Consider the following 20,676-nt stretch of genomic DNA (forward strand, 5'->3'; position numbering starts at 1 on the left):
AAAGAGTTGGCCCATCCTTTAAAATGATTACTGGATTATCAGAGGTTACAATGGAAATTTCCTTGGTTCTCTAATAGGAACCATACAGCCAGGCTACAGTATAATAAAAAGCTAACTCCCAGGGATAAAACACTCTACCGACTCACCCATCTTTATTCTCTCTCAGGTATGACACTGATAGTAAGATGAGTTAGTCATTTCTACTTCTCTTGGCATACATTGCTATTCACAGTGAGAATGATTATTTCAAAGCCCAGGCTTATTCGTGGGATGCTGCATGTCTCTCCCCTGTGGTGCTGGCTAAACCGTTTAGGAAGAGGCTAGGATAGCCTTACCTGAATGGCTTCTTCCCGGAAGGCTTTGATGCAGTCCATGGTCTTCATAAAATACGGTATTTCGTTAGTATCCAAAAACTGTTCAATGTGATTTATTAGCTGGTGACTCACTAGAACACAAGATAATAAATTAATTTTTCTCTATTTGAGTGATGCATGTTATAGAGAATATATGCTTCTGTGTGCCTATTAGTATGTATTATGGTTCAAAAGCCTCATGGTCAGTATGCACAAAAGCCAAACTTCTTTTTGTGGGAGTGGAGGGGTGGCGGGATCGAGATGCAAAATGCTGATTCCAAAAGTCTATATTTAAAAAGTGTGGGAAGTACTTACTGAATAAAATTTAATTTCTAACATGCTTAGAATTATAGCTAAATGTTCCATTTGGTATTACAAATACTAAGTTATTAGGGGTTTTTTTAATTGTTGTTGTTGTTGCCTTTTACCCTTCCCCGCTCCCCCGAATTTAGGGGTCATTTCATTTGGGTAATTCACAACTGCCTATACTGATGTAGTCATAGAAAACAGAAGCTCTAGTCCTTCCCCTAATTCCACTCAGGGTAAATATCAAACAGTGCAAGACAGTGAAAAATAATGAGCCAGGGATAGTCTATCTTATATCATTCCCAGGCCAAGTTAGGAAAGACCAGCCTTATTTTAATTTCATAATAATCCTTTAGAATGGGAAGTCATTGCTACATATCTTCTGCCTTCAGCTGAACCAAACGTTCTCTACAAGCCATGGATACTTAATAAACAATAACTGTCAACCAGCAATGTTATAAATGATCCAGAAAAAGAAAATACATTAATAATGTTATCATTTCCAAGATGGACTGCAACTTGAGGCTGCCTCACAATTCTTCAGTATGAAAAAAAGCAAAGGAAAATAGGGACATAAAGTCACCATGGAACTGAAGTTGCTGAGCAGATCAAAACTGACCCTCGCGATGTGTTTAGAGGAATAAACCAAGGGGATATACACCTTCATGGCCTAAAGGTTCACTCTCACCTGTTCCCTGAAACCACTTACCAGCTGGCTGTTCAGCAATTTATGCTGAATGATAAAGATATTCTAAGATCATATGTTTGCCATAATCATGACCTCATCTGAGCATTCTAATGGTTATGAATGTATGTACACAATATTAATGAAAACTACTTTCAAGGCTCACCTATAAAGGCTACTAATTGAATCGCAGTGACCTGACAGTGCCACCAACTTATTTCCTAAGGATCTTGAAGCACGTGGAAAGGATTAAAAAACTGGATGAAGTGTTTTCTAATATAATAATTTTGCAGCAAGAGAAAATATCCCCAGTAACCATTTCATCTCTTCTACCAACTAGGAGATTATGAACTCCATTATAATAGGGTACTTAACAGACTTGAGGGATTAAAGAAACACTCCCCTGCAATTTCAGAAATCTTTACCAATGTATCCTACAGCAGTAAATTAATATCCAACACCAATTCAAAGGAGAGAAAGAATATTTGGATGGGTCTTTTTAAATAATACAACCCTGATTAATAAGCAGAACAGAAAACCATCAACAGAAGCTCAAAGCAATAGAAGCTATCTTTTTTTCAGCTTGGAAAGGTGAAGTAACAGAAATGTTTGCTATTTCTTGCACCGCTTACAGCAGCCTCCTTTCTTAGATAGTCTGATACAAAGTTCACTCAGAGTTATATATCTGGGCACAAATAAGAGCCTTTTAGGTCAATGGCAGTAATCCTAGAGATTCCAAGTTTCTCATTTCTTTTGAATGAGAATGAGGACTCTTAGCAAGCTATAATGTAAATGTTCCTATACGCTTGATTTAGTAATCATTTTCATTAATTTAACCTGGTAAATATTTACTGTATAAGTGCTGCATATAAGACACTATGATATCTTCTGCGGAAGATTCAGTTAAGTTGAAGATAAGATCCTTGCCTATGAGGAGTTCACAGTCTAACAGAGGTTATAACACATACATAGAAAAATAATAGGAGGTAAACATGAAGAGTGCTATGAGGGGTATGGAAATATATCAACTGATCTGAACTTTTAAAAATCTGTGGTGATTGTAAGAAAGCTTCATGAATTAACATGGTTTTTTAGCTGGGCAATGAAAAATAGAAGTTGCCTGTCACACAGCAGAAAACAAAATGAGAACAGTAGAAAGAATAGAGGTGGGAAAGTACAAGGTGTGAAGAAAAGCAAATGATCCAGTATGCGGAGTCCATGGATCGGAGTACATGGGGGGAAAAAGGGAGGAGTAAGAATTAGACATAAAGAGGAGGGCGAGAAGGGAGTCACGAGAAGAAAGAATAATATGTGTGACAGTCCTGAGGCAGGATAGAGCCTGGCTCCTTAGAAAGTATGGGGGAAAAAGGGTACAAGACAAAGTCTTTAAGAAACTACAACATGTAGAGGCTGGACGGAGGAAAGGGAGCCTATGAAGGAGCCTAAGAAGGGATAGTCAGGGAAATGGATGAAAATCAGGAGGATACAGCATCAAGATACTAAGAAAAGAGATGATCTGAAGAGGAGAGTTGTCTGTTGCATTATAAAGTATTATACAAATAATACTGCATGTTATTATTACATAAAGACCGCAAGGAAAAGAGTATAATAAAGAGCATAAGGGATTAAAAACTGAAACTTAGGGGGTCCTTAGACTCAGAAGCCCATGTAGCAACCACAAAGGCACCAAACTGCTTTGCTAAAACATAGCTTTCTGACCCATTTTATCTTGAAGTATGATGGAACACACACACACCACACACACACAGAGTTATCATCTTACAGACAAAAATATTCAAGAGGCTAAAATAAAGCAAATGCAAAAGCCAACAATCCACTTGCAATAACATGGGAAAGAAGGATTCAAAGAAAAGGAAGTAGGAATGTCGATAGCCAGTTTCTATTTAAGAATTAAGTCCTTTTGTATCTGTGGGCCTATCTGGATTTGGTTTCCTTATTTACATGTTATACTGTTCTAGCCTTTCCTCCAGAAGGCTCAGGAACACAGACAGATAAACATAGCCATACTTCCAACAAATCCAATGAATACAAAGACCCAGATTTTGCCCTTCTAGGAATAATCAGTTACATGGTTTGTGCATCTGGCCCATGATTCTGAATTCTGTCCCTCTACCTAGACTATTTTGTGGTTCACTGATTGTAATGAACGATCTAACACTAGCGAATACCGGTGATGGATGATGCTTTTAATAATATACTGAGTATCAAAATGGGGTGTGGACAAGAGACTTCTCTTCCCAAGTTTGGTGGCACTTCTTATTTTCCTGCCACTTTTAATAAAAGTAAAATGCAGAAGTGCCTGACAAAAATAATATCCTTTGGCTGGAGTATGCTTTGACTACCCCCCATGCCTCACACAAAGGAAATGTTGAGCATCGGAGTGCTTTTCTCTGCTTCTACATCGATCACAGGGCTAAGGAACGGCCTGTCAGTCTTCATACTCAGTAAGTCACAGCCCCAATGCTCAGTAAGTTACCAAAATGCTTCTCAGAATTAGTCAAAGGCTCAATAATACTCATTAGTAGCTAATATCTAAAAAGGGCATTGGGAGGGCCATTCATCTTAGGACACTAAGTCAGGCAAGGGCCATCATTTACCTCAAGGAGTCTTCAAAATCAAAACGTCTGTTCTGGAATTTGAGGTTTTAAATATGGGCATTATGTATTAACCCAGCATCTTACATGAATACAGACTGTTGATATGCAAAATTAGTCTCAAAACGATAGTACTTTAGAGTTATATTAAAATATCACCCAGATTCAGAAATGTTATATAAGAGAAAAATGGCAATTTTCTTGTTTAATCTGAAATGTATGTTCTCCCTGTCTAGATAAAACACTCAGCACCATCCAAAGTCCCACAAAACCAATCACCTCCCTTCTTGCTACATAGTCACAAGTGCCAAAACACCGGGGCCATGTGCTTGCTGGCTTCTGACTTTATACTAACTTACCACCTCTGTTCTCTGTAAAGATATTTCTAACAAACTGAAAGAAAGTCATTCATTGTGGGTTTCTCCCCTCCATCAGTCCGAGCCACAAAAGCAGTAGGTTCACTGATCTGTCACACACCATGTATAAAGGACTGGAAAGCCATCTCAAGTGGTTTTGCTGAAGCCAGACATCCTTCAGGATGTTTCCCAATTTAATTCTTCTCACTATTGCAATGCTTCATGTGAATTCTGCTTACTGAAGAGGTGCACATTTTGCAGTTATCAGCAGTTAAATCATTTTTAGATGTTAAGAACAGATTTATATAGCCAATGACAATGGCATCTTTATAAAACAAAATGAAAAACTGACAATAAAAATCAAGCACTTAAATAAGTATATGGTCAGGTCAGTCATTAAGGGAATAAAAATAAATGATATTTAACAGCAAATAAAACTCTAATAGTCCAGTCTGCCACTAATTAAATCTACGTGTAAATTATAATCACTGTTTTAAGCCAGAAACTTAAAAGAAACATTTGCCTGATAAGAAAATGAGTGTGTTTTAATATAGGCAACTAAAACAGAAACGGATCACAAACAGGCATCCTTATGTCTCCTTATTAAAGGATATAAATTGGCCACTGTGGGTAGAGGCTCTGTGTATCAGTCAGGGCCCAACCAGAACAGAAATCACTGAATATTTAATGCAGGCAACTGTTACACAGGTGATGAAAGACTGTAATGCCAACTGAGAATGGTTCTGCAACCAAGAGATTATGAACAGCAAGAAGCCCTTAGCATCCCTTGACAGTGTATGGAAAAGGAAGAGAAGGGAAGGGAAGAGAGAGAAGAGAGAAAAGAATAAAGAAGGAAGAAAGAGGGGGTGTCCGTAGAGTTCACAGTCCTGGTCCAAGGGAGCTGAAACCATGGAGGACTGGAGATGCTGCCCAACACATTAAAGAAGAAAGAGAAATACCCTGGCTTCTCCTTCCCTCCTTACTATCTACCAATGTCTCATCAGGTCTCCTATTGGCTGAACCCAGTAGGAAGCCTGTAGACTTGGAAGCCTGGGAAATGCACTTGGAGGAGCCAGCTCTGCCCCACTCCGCCCCAGATCGGCACCCAGGGAAAGGGTGAGGAGTGGATCTAGGGGCCACCAGCGCAGTGTATTATTGTAAACCCACTGGATAGTTCCAGGAGACAGAAATTAACAAGGTATTTTTTAATTTAAATAATAAGGGAAGATAAAATGTACAGATTTTTTTTCTTTCTTTCCAGTGAGGTAGGATACAATAAAATTCAACTGAAAGTTATTGAAAGGTTCGTAAGCATATTTAAAGCTTTTCCCATTTACTTTTTTTAAAGCTGTACTTCTACAAAAAAGAGTTATGTAAAAAATATGATTTTCACTTCCATTTGAAACATCTTTAGAGCTACATACATTTTCTTTTCTTTCAGGTTTAATATGGTGAAACACAGCAAACAGCTGCCAAACAGTATGCAGACTGTGATGATAAACCAGAGGAACTGGAAGTGACTGGACCCTTCTCATGGTGCTCATGTCCTTTCAGAAGTCAAATGTACTTCTGAAAATATAAGTGCCAAAAGAAAGTATCCTAAATATTTTTCCTCTAAATGACAAAAGATATGCTGATTAATTTCTTAAATATCCTTTCTGTTTCTACTTCCAAAAGAGTTCAGATCTAAGATCCCAGGAATAATTTGCCCTGAATGTTTGTGCTCCTTAATCTAGCATTCCTGTTTTTTAGTTTTGCAGTCTTTAATGAAACAGTCTCACTGGAGAAAAAGAAATCACTGGGTGGCCAACAAAAGAAATTGAAAGCTAAGGAAAAAGTATAAGTTTTAAGAACCTGAAAAAGACATTGAAATGTTACCTTATATTTAAGAAGCTGGTCTGTGAAGCAAACACAGTTCTGCCCTGCTCTTTGCCTCGTCCCTGTCCTTCATCCTTTTAGAAACTGTTACACTAGACTCAGCCTCAGACTTCCTCACCTAGCAGGCAGAAGTTGCCTGCCTCCCTTTTAAGAACATAAAAAGTCAGTGGACATCACATAGAGGAGAATGCCACAGACATAATATTATGCATGACCGGAGGCACAGGAAAATGAACTAAGGTATATAAAGTGCTGACCACCTCAACTGTACAAAGTCATGGTGGTTTTAGTATCATTATTATTTTTCTTACCAATAACTAAAAAAGTCAATTAAAACCTCACCATTTAAACTCCATAAGTTCAATAACAGTCCATTTCTTCATGCTTAACGATTTTCTCATTAAATGCAGTAATTTCTTACAAATTGCACTAATAAAAGCAAGTCCTGCTGGGTGTTTTCTCCCCTTTTTAAATGCAGCCTTTTCATTGATGTGTTAAATTAAAACCCCAGGCATAAGGAGCAGAGTAAATGCAAAGTCTTTATTGTCAGAATCCATTCCTGCAGACTATGAGATCTTTGTTTTATTTTTGTTTGTATTTGTGCTGTGAGTCCTACTTTGTAGCCACAGGGAGAATGATACTGAAGGTCTCTTGGTCTTAGCTCACTCTTGAAAAAAGGTGATAGTGCAAGCAATTGAGAAACTAAAAAAATGGCACCCAGTTAGCCCACTGGTTGTAAGCTTACTTTTTGTAAGAGAATATTATGACAAGTCTTTTCCATTCTGGGTGAATAATGTTTCTCATCTTAAATAACCTGAGTGTAAGACCAGAAAATCTGTTCCTGAGTCAGCTGAAAAATTTGGTTTCCTGGTCAGTGGGGTGGTTCCATGGCATTCTAAGGTCTTTAAATCTTTTATTAAAAACATTCCATTTAACCATAATGACTCACCGAACATGTCCCATAAAACCTGAAGGCTATCAATTAATATTTACAGGGCATATAGTGGTTAACTAAAGACCAAAGAACATCCACTCTAGTTCAGTGTAACTAATTTCCCCAATTCCAGAAAGGAACGCACTTAAAAGTACAAAACTGGGACATGATGCTTAACATAAGAAGGAAACTAAAGGAAGACCTCAAACAAGAAAGTGATTTCTTTGGCTTATTTATGTAACATATATGTCATATGCTTGGAAGTATGTGTTGGGTGTGGAGGTAGAGAGGGCAGAGAAAGAGGGTCTCCACAATTTTCTAAGGTCCTAGAATTCTGAAACTTGGTGAAGCTCACTAAAATACAAGTGACAGAGAAGACTTCGGAACCTTACCATGTAGACTTGATCCTCGTCCGATGGGCAGTAGGAAGGAAGCAGAACACAAGACAACATAGTGTTTGGTACTGTAGCAATTTTACGGTATCTCTCTAGCATCAATACCTGGGTGAATGTCATCAAACGAATGCAGGAAGTAAGCAGAGGGAACCAAGGAGCCATAGTAACAGCGCAGCCAAGAAAAAACACACTGGAACAGGAGACCAATCTGGCAGTGAGTGGGATCCAATTACAAGTTGGTAATTGAATGGAAGTAGAATTCATGTATTAGTAGGAGATACACTGTGTGATGAGTCAGACACCTCAGCAAGGAGAGAAGCAGGCTTACAAGTTGAATGCGCTTTTGTGGATGATGGAGTAGCGGGAGACGGCATACGATGTTTTACGATGCCACAAAAATTGGACTCATTCTTCCAAGGAAATATCAAGTACCAGAAATTTTAAAACAACCATATTCTATGTGGTAAGTCTTTCTAAAAATTGAGAAATAATGATGCCCTGTGTTTAGATGGTACCTTTCTTTAAGGACCCCTTAGTTCCTTCTTTTTTCTTTTCATTTTTTTCCCTACTTTTTTCTGATTTTGTGAATAAAGTTGTGTAATATTATAAAACTTAAATATAGACATATTAACTTTCTCTAATTCTTTGATAGGGCTAATATTTATGAATTACTCTAAAGAACCTGAGAATTAATTTTGCCATAATTCAAAAATTTCAAATTATTATTCCCAAGCACTGCTTTGTTAAAATCAACAATGAAAACAAATGAAAAATTACTTTAGCTGGAAGTATGCAGAGAATATAAAAACAGATGGAGGTTATTTGTGCCACTGATGGTAGACTAGCAGCAGCATTTTTGATAATGAATCATACTACAATAAAACTACTACTGGGCATTGGTATCCCAAGATATATTAGCTCTTAAATCACAAGCATCTCTTTAGAATGGGATTTGGGAGTGAGAAAAAAGAATAGACATTCTGGTGGAAGGAATATCATGAGCAAACAGAGGCAGGAAAGCCAATGTCACAAAGGTATTAGAAGGAATACAATTGGTTTTGAGTACAGAGATTACAAAGGGGACCTCTAGAGGATGGGTCTGGAATGGCAGGTAGGACCAGATCGTAGAAAGCCTGGAATGGGGCACTAATTTTAAAGATATGAAGAATAATTAAGATGGGCTGACCCATAATCAAATCTGCGCTATAAGGAGCTAAATCTGCACCAACATATAGTGAGTTGAATGAGAAGAACTCTGAGGATAATTAATATAGAGTGCTATAACTGTCTAATGGTAAAGTAATGAAAGCCTGAATTAGCATAGTGGTAGTTAGGATGGAACTGAAGAGACAGATCTAGAAAATGATTAGAAATTATAAGAGAATTAGAAATGAGTACAAAGTGGTCAGAAATGCTTATCGACAGTAAACTCAAGAGGCAAACAATAGTAACAAAAATCTCTTATTCTGGGGAAAGTCCTATTAGCACCCACAGCACCAGGAAACCCCATTACTTACGTTGTTGCCTCACTTGAGATGTCTTTCTTTAGACCCTCGCCTCTCCAGTCTTTTATCGCTCAGGTTATGCCAATCTCCTCCATGAATTCTTCTTCGAACTGGTCACCCACCTGCATCTGTACCCATACTCTGCTTTCCATCTTATTGCCTTGGATGAACTAATTCATTTTAGTTACCCCCTCCACCTGTGCCCTAGACCCCAAACCTCTTCTCACGCAAGGATTTCATCCAGCCTCAGATCTCTACAGTGCATGTCTATGCTGACTTCTCTCAGATTTATATTTATAAACCCAAACCTTTTTCCTGAAGTTCAGATGGGTATAACCAACTTTGTATCTTTTCCTTCTGAGTAAATAACAATTCCTTCCAGTTGCTTAGGCCAAAAAGCTTGGGAGTCATCCTGTTTCTTTCTCTCATACCCTACATTCAAAACATCAGCAAAACATGTCAATTCTACTTTCAAAACATATCAAGAATCTGACCTCTTCTTACTACCTCCAATACTACCTATCTCACTTGGATTACTAGTAGCTTTCTAATTTATCTGCCTATGTCAATCATTATCCATTCCCAACATGGCAGCCAGAGCACCTTTTAAAACATAAATCAATCACATGCTCCTCTACTTAGAACTCTTCAGTGGTTTCCCATTTTGCTCAGAGTAAAAGCAAAAGGTCTAGGTGGCCTTACTTGGTATGTGCCTCAGCAGCCTCTTTGATCTCATCTTCTACTTCTTTTCTCCAGGCAAACCGATGCCCCCTGAAGCTCCTAGACAAAGCCAAACCTACTCCTGCTTCTGAGGAACAGGCTGGTCCCTCTGTCTGCAAAGGTCTCCCCAGAGGTATCCACCAGTCTCTCCTCTACTTTCCTCAATTGTTTATATGACACCCTAAAAGTGAGCCTTCCTTGATCCTCTACATAAAATCACGAACCCATCTCACCCCAGGTTTCACTATCCCATCGTCCTATTTTATCTTCTTCTGTAGTGCTAGCATAAGTTGAATGGTGTTCTCTCAAAATTCATGCCTTTTCCATAACCTCAGAATGTGATCTTACTTGGGAAGAATCCTTGTAGATGTAATCCAATTAAGATGAGGTCATAAGGATGAGCCCCAATTCACTATGACTGGTGTCCTTATAAGAAGATGTAAATTTGGACACAGACACACAGAGAGAATTCCATGTAAAGACGGAGGCAGAGACTGGAGTGATGAATGTATAAGCCAAGGAACACTAAGGATTGCCAGCTGTCATCAAAAGCTAAGAGAGGGGCATGGAAGACATTCTCCCTCAGAGTCCTCAGATGGAACCAACTCTTCTGACACCTTGATTTTGGATTTCTAACCTCCAGAATTGTGAGAAAATCAACTTCTGCTATTTTAAGTCAGCCAGTTTGCGGTACTTTGTGACAGCAGCCCTAGGAAACTAACACAAGTGCTTATCACCATTTGACATATATATTTTTGTTTACTGTCTGTGTCTTGCCACAATGATTAGCACATAGTAAGACACTAGGCATCTGCTGAATGGTTTACTCCTATTAAAATCTATAGAATGAAGATGTCATTTTGTGTTCCTTCAATTTAGACTCACACACTATACATTCAGTATTAGTCATCACTAATGAAATGGACAGTCTAGAACTCTATGACTGCCCTTTATCTCAATTTTACAGAGATGAAAATGGTTAAAATAAAGCTCTATGGATATACATAGACAAAAAGTAACAGGCTATGTAAGAGATGTGTGCAGGTGTGTGTGGATGAGATATCATTTTCCAACACTGTCGTGAATATATGCATGCAGGCATCTTTGTTTTTGCTTATCAAGTATGACTTAGCCTCATTCCATTTTGTTATAAGCTTCTTTTTCTCAGATCAAACTGCTTGATCCCACTGGGAATGGGTGGGATTTCCCCAAATGTACTACCTATGGCTATAACCCCAATTTACCATACCCTAAAACAATGAACCATCTTAACTACAATATAGAGGATTAGTAGGAATTAACAGGGTTATTCCTATGAAGAGAGAGTGAGAAAAGAAGGTAGAGAACGTGGGTATGAGGAAAGTTTGGAAGAGAGGAAGACGATGAAAATAGAGACTTCTTTTTAACTTTATGTACAACTATATTACTATTTGATTTTGTCCAATGAGTACTTATTTTTTAATGAAGAGAAGTCACAGGAGCAATTAAATTATCTCGAGACACATAAGAAGCTATCATATAAGTAGACAATAAACAACTGTTTCTATTTCTAGTGAGTCCTAAAGGAAGAGACATTTTTCATGGCTTGGCAGTTACTGATGATGAAGCTCAAAATAATTCTAATTCATTGATCCTCTTCTTTTTTGTTTTCTTCTTTCTGAAGCACTTAGTTCTTTCTGTTTACTACTCATATACTTAAAGGGTGGTATGAAAAAGGACCTTAGAAATTATTTATTTTCATCCTCTGTTCTCAGGAAAGTCTATCAAGTTAAACCAGATTTGCTGCAGGCAAATTTTATCTTTGGTTTGTAGATTCAACCCTCCGTATAACTGTATATTAAAAATTCCAATATATAAGTCTTGCTGGCTGTATCTAATGAGTAATTAGAAACAGGGACAATTATGGGATAATGCAACCTTGGTTATTCCATGTAACTGCTTCTCAGTGTATTCAACAAATAATGAATCAAACAAAATAAACCTTGAGAAATGGCACCAAAGAAGAAACAAATGAAAGGAATAATGAACCTACGAATTTTCCAAATCTATAAAATGACCTAAAACTTGATATACTAAAATACCTATTGTCACTAAAATGTAAACTGGTTTTCTTTCATTATTCAGAACTAATCATCTTTGTGCTCTAACAAGTTCCTGAAATCTATACTATTTTCCCTGTACTAATGTAAATGAACTCCTGCCATGAAGCAGAGGATTCTGAAGCACAAATATAATCTTACGATACATGAATTTAAGTGTTTTTTTTTTTTAATTCCCATACCTGAAGACCTTTATTTAAAGTACATTTTATTACCTGAACTGACAATGTTTTCTTTATTGGTACTATGAGAAATTCACTTGGGTATCTATATTTTAATTAGCTAGGTGAGGCAAAAATTATAAAAAGTCTAACTAGCCCATAAGGTCTCAAGATGAGTAACTTTCAATATTTAAAATATCATGGAGAAAACTAGACAGAAAAATCGAAGACACAGATTTGAACAAATCATCATCCTAAATGACTGACATTTACAGAATCCTCGACCAAACAACAGCAGAATACACGTTCTTCTAAAGGGCATATGGAACATCTGTCAGAATAGACTTTATGCTAAGTCATAAAACAAGTCTCCATAAATTTAAAAAGGTTGAAGCCATTCACAATATGTTCTCCAATCACAAGAGTAAAATTAAAAATCAATAGCAAAGAAATTTGGAAAATCACCAATATTTGAAAATTAAACAACATACTTCTAAATAATCCTAGGGTTGAAGAAGTAATCACATAAGAAATCACAAAGTATTTTTACTGAACTTGAAAAGGAAAACATAACATCACAATTTATGGTGGTGAGCTAAAGAACTGGCTAGAGGAAAATGTACAGCTTTAAATGATTATATTAGAAAAGAAATGAGGTTTCAAATATAATCTTAAGAAACTAGTAAAAAACAAAAAAAAGACCAAATTAAATTGAAAGCATGTAAAAGAAAGGGAATAATAAAGACTGGAGCAGAAATTCATGAAATTAAAAAATTTTTTTTTTAAAGATAATGGCGAAAAATCAACAAAACTAAAAGTTAAGATCTTTTATAAAAGATAAAGAAAATCCATTGCGAAAATTAATAAAGGAAATTTCAACTAAAATTGTAGTCGAGAGGCCTGTAGAGGCAGCTCTCACACCCTACCTCTCCATATTAATTACAGACTCCAAAAGGGAGACTACCTTGTCTCTCAAACAGGAAGTGCAGCTACTTTATTACTCCGGCAGGTTTTCCTTTTGCCCAGTAACAAGCCTGGCCAACAGAAACACCATAGCTCAGCCAATGAAAAGCTGTTATCACTTGAACTTACTTCCTCCAATGAACTTTCATTTTTCTCTTGCTGATGACTTCCCTGACCTACTCTCCTTCTATAAAAGTCTTCTATCTTGTATAACTCCTAAGAGTATCTCTCTGCTTGCTAGCTGACATGCTGCCTGATTCACGAATCAGTTAATAAAGCCAATTAGATCTTCGAATTCACTCAGTTAAATTTTTTTAACACCATATATAAAACTTTACTTAGAATGACCAATAAAAAGATAAGATATGAATTAGCAAAATCGGAAATAAAAGAGGAGAATTTTGACCAACAGAACTTAAAAATATTTTAAGGGAAAAACAATATGAAAATTATGCCAATGAATTGGATAACTTAGAGGAAATGCACAAATTCCTATAAAGACGTAAATTATTGCAACTGACTCAACCATAAATGGAAAGACTAAATCGATAATAAGTAAATATTGTAAATAAGTAAACTGAATTAGTATTTAAAAGTTTCCTACAAAAAACTCTGGCCCAGAAGGCTTTGCTGGAAAATTCTATCAAATATTTAAAGAAGATATAATACTAATCTCGAAAAGGATGAGAGATACTTCCTAACTCACTCTATGAGACCTGTATATTCCTGATATCAAAGCCAAAGACACCACAAGAAAACTACAAAAAACCATCCCTCATGAACATGCACACAAAACTCCTAACAGAATATTAGCAAAATGAATTCAGGACATACAAAAAGGATTATATATCATGATTGACTGAAATTTATCTCTGCAGGCAAAGCTGGTTTAATTGAAAACCAATGAATATAATACAGTACATTAACAGAAGAATCAAACCCACATGATCATCTCAACAGAAAATCCATCTGACAAAACTCAACATCCATTCATAATAAAAACTCTCAACCAACTAGAAACGGAAGGTTTCTTTGAGCTGATAAAAGAATCTGAGAAAAACTTAGAACTAATATCATAATAATGGTGAAAGACTAATAAAAGCTTTCGCCCTAAGATTAGAAGCTAGGATATTGACTCTCATCACTTGTATTCAACATTGTACTGGATGTTCCAGCTAGTACAATCAAAAAAAAAGAAATTAAAGGCATATACATTAGGAAGGAAGGTGTAAAACTGCCTTTATTTGCAGATAACATAATCCTGTACGTAGAAAATCCTAAGGAGTATATAAAAACAATTAGAACTAATAAACAAATTTAACCAGGTTGCAGGATAGAAGATCAATATTCAGAAGTCAATACTTCTATATACTAGAAACAAAAACTCCAAAAAATAACTTTAAAAAATTCCATTCATGACAGCATTAAAGAGAATAAAAACTAGGCAAAAAAATTAACCAAAGAAGTGCAGGACTTGTAACTAAAAGCTGTAAAACACTATGAAGAGAAAGTAAATAAAATCTAAATAAATAAAAAATATTCCATGTTCATAGATTAGAAATTCAATATTGTTAAGATGAAAATTTGCCCTTAATTATTTTATATACTCAATGCAATCCCTATTAAAATTCCAGTGGCTTTTTTTTTGGTGTATAAATTAAAGAGCTGATCCTAAACTTTGTACAGAAATGCAAAGGATCTAGATTAGCCAAACAATTTTAGAAAAGAACAAAACTGAAAAACATACTACAGTATTTTAAAACTTACTATAAAGCTAAAGTAATCAAAACAATATATTAGTGAAGGACAGACATAGGACAATGAAATAGAACTGAAGAGTATAGAAATAAACTCTTACATTTATAGTCAACTAATTTTCAACAAGGTGCCAAGGCAATTTTATAGGAAAAGGACAGTCTTTTCAATAAATGGTGTTAGGACAATTTGTTACCCCTATGATAAACAATAAATCTAGGTATGTACCTCATACCCATTTACAAAAATCAACTAAAACTGGATTATAGATCTAAAATGTCCAGATCATAGGAGAAAATCTTTGTGACTTGGGCTAGACAAAGATTTCTTATATACGACAACAAAATGATAGTCCATAAAAGAAAAAAAGAAAAAAAAAACAGGTAATCAAAATTAAGAAATTTACACATCAAAAGACACCATTAAAAAGACAAACAACAGACTATAAAAAATATTTGCAAATCATATATCTCATAAAGGACTTGTATCTAGAATTTATACAGAACTCTCTACATCTCAATAAGACAATCCCAATTTAAAAATGGTCAAAAAAAGGGCAACTGATTTGAATAGACATTTCACCAAAGATCTATGAATAGCTAATAAGTACATGAAAAATGGTCAGGTCAGCATCATTAGTCTTTAAGGAACTGCAAATTAGAACCACAATAATATACCAATACATTGGCATTAGAAGAGCTATAACTGAAAAGACTGACAACATCACAAATGTTATTAAGGATGTGAAGAAAGTGGAACCCTCATCCACTGCTGGTGGAGATGTAAAATGGTAAGGTGCTTCTGAAAAAGTGGCTATTCCTTAAAAAGTTAAACATAAACTTTCCATATGGCCAGCAAATCCATTCTTACTCAAGAAAAATAAAAACATAAATGATTTGTATACAAATGTTCATAGAAGCATTATTTGTAATAGCTAAAAACTGGAAACAATCCAAATATTCATCAATTGATGAATGAATCAATAAAATGAGATATAGCCATAAAATTGAATATTATTTGGCAATAAAAAGAAATCAATTATTGATACATGCTACAACATGGACAAACTTCAAAAACACTAACTAAATGAAAAAGCCAGATGCAAAAGACTGAATATTGAGTGATTCCATTTATGTGAAATTTCCAGAAAAGGCAAATCTATAGAAACAGAAAGTGGTTGCTTGGGGGGTGGGGGTGGGAAAAAAAGAAGTGACTACAAATGGTCACAGGGAACTTTTGGGAGTGAGAGAAAAGTTCTTTAACTGAATTGTTGTGATGATTGTAGAACTTTATAAATTTACAAAAAGATCCCTGAATTGCACTTAGGATGAACACATTTTATAGTAGAAAATTATGCTTCAATGAACTATAAAAAGGTGGCAATAAATAGGTACAATTTAGCCAAGAGATTTACCACAGACAAAGGGGAGACACTAGATGTTTCTACTTCAGAATAACTGCTAAAACTCATATAGCAAATCTTGTCCTCAATGTCCTAAAGAAACACTATTTAATTCCAAGGGCAGAGGAATTATCAAAGGGTACTTCTCATCTGGAATATGGCTCCTGACTCTAATGGCCTACAGTGACTGAGTGTTAGGGTTGCATCACATTATCACTGAAAGACATAAAGAGATAAGCTACATATTTCAGCAGTTTAATCTGACAAAGGAAATGAAAATGGGCCTGTTATTAGTTAGCTCAGGCTGCCATAACAAAATACCATGGACTAGGTGGTTTCAACAACAGAAATTTTTTTTCTCACAGTTCTGGAGGCTAGGGCCAGCATGGTCAGGTTTTGGTGAGGGCCCTCCTCCTGGCTTGAATCACCTTACTGTATTCTCAGATGGCAGAGAGACAAAAGAGAGAGAGAGAGAAAGAAGAGAGAGTGCAAACTGGTATCTCTTCTTATCAGGGCACTAATCCCATTAGGAAGGCTCCACCCTCATGATCTCATCTAAACTGAATGCCTTCCTAAAGACTCCATCTCCAAATATCATCAGAGTACAGGGGCTTATCATATGAGTTTGGGGGAGTCGGGGCACTATGCAAGTCCACAGCAGGGTCTTTGATCCTAACTATTAAGATTTTTCTCCAACTGCCCATAAGGAACCGTGAAAAATAAGAATAAAATAATATAGTTAACTTTTCTTTTTCTCCTATGTCCAAAGACACCTATCTTGATAAAATTCTCAAGCCCTGCTAAAACTGTGCTTTATATCTGAACCAAACTCCCTTCCCTTTTCTGACCAAAGAAAGAACCATGCCATTTTTTAGAGTTTTATGTAGACATAGATAACAGACAGTACTAACCGTATCAAATTATACTTGCCACTTCTTTTTGTGTCAGCATATTTTTTGCCTTGGGCTTGCAATTTGAACGGGGAGGACCAAAACACTTTTATTGCATTTTACTGTTTCTAGACTCCTCTTAACACATTTCAGCTGATTAGTGACTATTTTAACAAAAGCCAAACATCCTTTCCTAACCATCTTAATTGGTTAAGAGCTTCTGTTGTTTGCCATGAGCCCGTCACTTTAAGTCATTGATTAAAGCACTTTGCACATCAGCACAATATGAAATTGGTTTCTTTTTTTCAACCAGCTGGGCTAAAAAAGCAATCTTGAAGACAGCCCAATTCCAAGAGAACCAAGTGCAATGCCCTGGATGACAACGATCTACTACACAAGGAAGAACTGTAGAATTTTGGAGGCAGAGAGAAGGAACCATGAATAAAAGAAATTGCCATGACTAAGTACTTCCTTCAGTTGCTCTCTGCCTCACAAATCACTCTCATTAGCACTTACTGCAAGGGCGAACTCGAGCAGCAAGCTGGATGACATACCCTTTCTCTGAAGCACCCACTATTAATTTCACATTTGCCATCAGAGCCAATTGTGAGCACTTGCCTTGTTGCACAGCAGGCACGGGTCACCAGTGCAAGCAAGCAGGTCACTGTGTTAAATGCAGGCGTGAACAGATTCTGTGCTTTTCTAGTTGTTCAGACACAGAGAAAGCATTGACATGAGTTCCACATTTTCAGCCAAAGGAGAAAATATCCTTTCCACGTTTCACATAAAAAAAGAAAAAATATTCGGCAGGTTTGAGGCAAGAAACTTTACCACCTGGGATGAGAAAACAAACCACTGAGAGAAAATAGGAAGGCTTTCGTATGTCACATACAGACTTCCTCTAAAGCTCTTAAGAGAAATCTTAGCACTGAGAACATCACTACAGCAAACAGGCTTTTATTTTTATGCTACCAGTTGGCTCTGTTAGTCAGACTACATTTTACAAGAGCCATACCCTGTAATTAGAGATATTCTGATCCACAGATTGACAGATTCTTGAAAGAACTTTAGCAGCTGAGTAAGAATGGATAGAAGCATTTTAGCAAGAATTTCTGAAAACCGAAAACATTTTTAAAGTGATTATGTGTGTATGATGGTCTTTGGTTTCTGTCATGTGTTATTTTTTCTGTCTTCATTTCGATGACTTCGTTTTAATTGGTTGCTAAATTTTATTATATTAAAATGTAAACTATGGGGCAGTGCTGTGCCATCTGATGAAATATATTGTAGGCAACCAAAGAAAAGGCAGAAGTCAAAGAGGCCAAGAACCGGCTCTATGGAATTTGATTCACTGTTTTCCACACCTTTGCAATAATTTGTGGAAAGTCATTTTAACTACTCCGGGCCTCAGTCCACCCACATGAAACGATGTGACAAGACACTACGGTCACTGAAACATAATTACCATGTCAAATAATAGCACACCCTTTTAGCAGGTATCCTTTACAATTTCAAATAAACTGATTGAGGCTACTTGTCATTGATAAATGAGACATAAAATAAGCCTGGACTATCAAGTTCTGTCTGGGGTTTAACAAAAGGAATCCAGTGAAGAACAAGTTAGATGTTTAATAACAAATATAAAGTACAGACTAAATCTCTAGAATCTGTAATCATGTATTTTCTCTCTTATGACTAGACATATCACTGCTATTTTGGGAAAGGACTAAGAAATTATGTTAAACTTAAAAAACAAAACAAAATTTTTATAAAGATGTTTAAAATTTTAGTTACTGTCTGTATTTAGTACCCTTCAAGATGTTCAAAGTATTTGAAAGAACTTTTTTAAAATTTACTATCTCTGTGCAAAATAATACATAAAGGTCATATTTTTATCTTTTTATCCTTATCTAAAAAGAGCTATGATAGGTTACATAATTAATACCCAATATTATGTAAACCAGGGCCTATAAAAAGAAGAAAACACACGGGAAACTTCTCTGAGATCCCAAGTCTTGAGAAATCATAGTTCAGGGCTTGATTTATAGCAGAAAATCCTTTAATGTATATAAGTAAACTTTTGTGCAAATAGGAGAGTACTACACCACACAAAAAATAGAAATGAAAAAACTGTCTTTTTGGCTTTGATGAATAATATAATTCTATTAATAATTAAACCACATTATACCTAATGTTGGAAGGTCTTGCAAAAGTGAATTTTAAGAAATACCCTTTAAAATTGAAGGATGTTGTTTGATGAATAAGATGGAGAACAAAGGCAAAAAGATTTGAAGGTGAGATGTGACCCAAACACAGGGAGAGGAAGGAGATGTGAGAAAAATATAACACCCAGTAGCCGCAGAATAAAGTGATCATCATCTAGTCAAATGGGTATATGCATTTCACTGCTCACTGTACATAAATCTCATGTTATATCAGGTCCCAAATAGGAATCCCTACCATTTCTATTTAGGAAGCCTTCTCCTGACAGGTTTGTTTTTTCAAACCAATCAAGCTCCTGTGAATTCAATTTGATGGAATGGAGTTCCGCCACCCTGCCACTAATCAGAAGCCTAACGCAGAACCTACAGTCTCAGAGGCAAAAACAGGGACCGTGGAAGACAGAATCATCTCATATTATAAAAAGTTACATTCCATCCTTTTATTTGTCTCCATGTATACATCTTTTCTGGTTCTTAAGGTCCTCAGAGAATCTATGTTTGACACACTGGGTACATTTAAGCTACCTTACATAATATCTCACACTCAGTGGGAATCTATAAATTCAGACATATCTTAATCACATAGGAACCATTTGGAGAATTAAAGCTTTTCCTTCTCCAATTTGCTGTCCAGTTTTGGACCACTTTAGCACTCCTCCTAAGTAAAAGTAGGGAAGGGACAAAGAATTTGAAATTTATGGTTTTGCTTAGAAGCCCTGCTGAAGTGCTCACGTAAGTGAGTAACCTCGATCCAAGGAGTCTCTGAGAACTCTGTGAACCTATGTTCCTCCAATAACCTAAAACTAAACACAACAGACAGAGACGATGGCGATGATGTGCTTACGAATACTGTGAAACAAACAACTCCACTCAGACAACTGAGAGCTTATTACATACACAGCGTGCTCAGGAATTTTTCTATTATAAAACTGTAGTGACAGGATGGTGGGGTGCGTAGGAAAGGAGAAAGAAAGGGACCAGAAAAAGAAGGGCAGTTGAGAATCAAAGACAGCTTACGGAAGCATCAGCAGCCAGAAAGAACACGTTCCTAGGGTTCAGTGTAATCTCCTCTATGCCAATGAGCTTATGACAAGAAATATTTCTTATACCAAAAAGCAGAAGATAAGAAAATGTGTAGCTGCCTACTGTGGACTACTGATGTCAAGGTGATAGGATCACAATACTCTCAGTATGACTATGCTATTATTAGGCCAGACAGAATGGAATTACAACCCTATTTTAGTTTATAGCAATAGGTAAAAGGGCCAATTTCTATCTAAGGTGAAGACAATCTACCAACTATTATTGATCATACTTTTGGCAACTGAATTTAAAAATATATATATATAATGGAAAAAAGAGAAGGGCTTCTCCCTCCCTTGCCCTAGGCAGAGATCTCCCAGAGGGATAAAGATCGATACCAAGTAAAAAAAAAAA

General features: G+C 36.2%; 1 protein-coding gene across 4 annotated transcripts in view; it reads right to left on the minus strand.

Annotated features, from left to right (window-relative positions):
- The window catches only part of XRCC5 (X-ray repair cross complementing 5), a 76,993-nt gene that overhangs the window by 12,638 nt on the left and 43,679 nt on the right, over nucleotides 1-20,676 (minus strand). For all 4 annotated transcript variants that reach the window (XR_003044707.1, XR_003044706.1, XR_003044705.1 and 1 more), the window contains exon 17: nucleotides 336-445. Coding sequence is in view for 1 of the 4 variants with exons in the window: in XM_006906741.3 (XP_006906803.1) it covers nucleotides 336-445 (110 nt within the window). In the remaining 3 variants the exon portion in view is untranslated. The remainder of the gene's footprint in view (nucleotides 1-335; nucleotides 446-20,676) is intronic.

This window comes from Pteropus alecto, unplaced genomic scaffold (genome assembly GCF_000325575.1).
Source record: "Pteropus alecto unplaced genomic scaffold, ASM32557v1 scaffold110, whole genome shotgun sequence".
NCBI classification, from domain to species: Eukaryota; Metazoa; Chordata; class Mammalia; order Chiroptera; family Pteropodidae; genus Pteropus; species Pteropus alecto.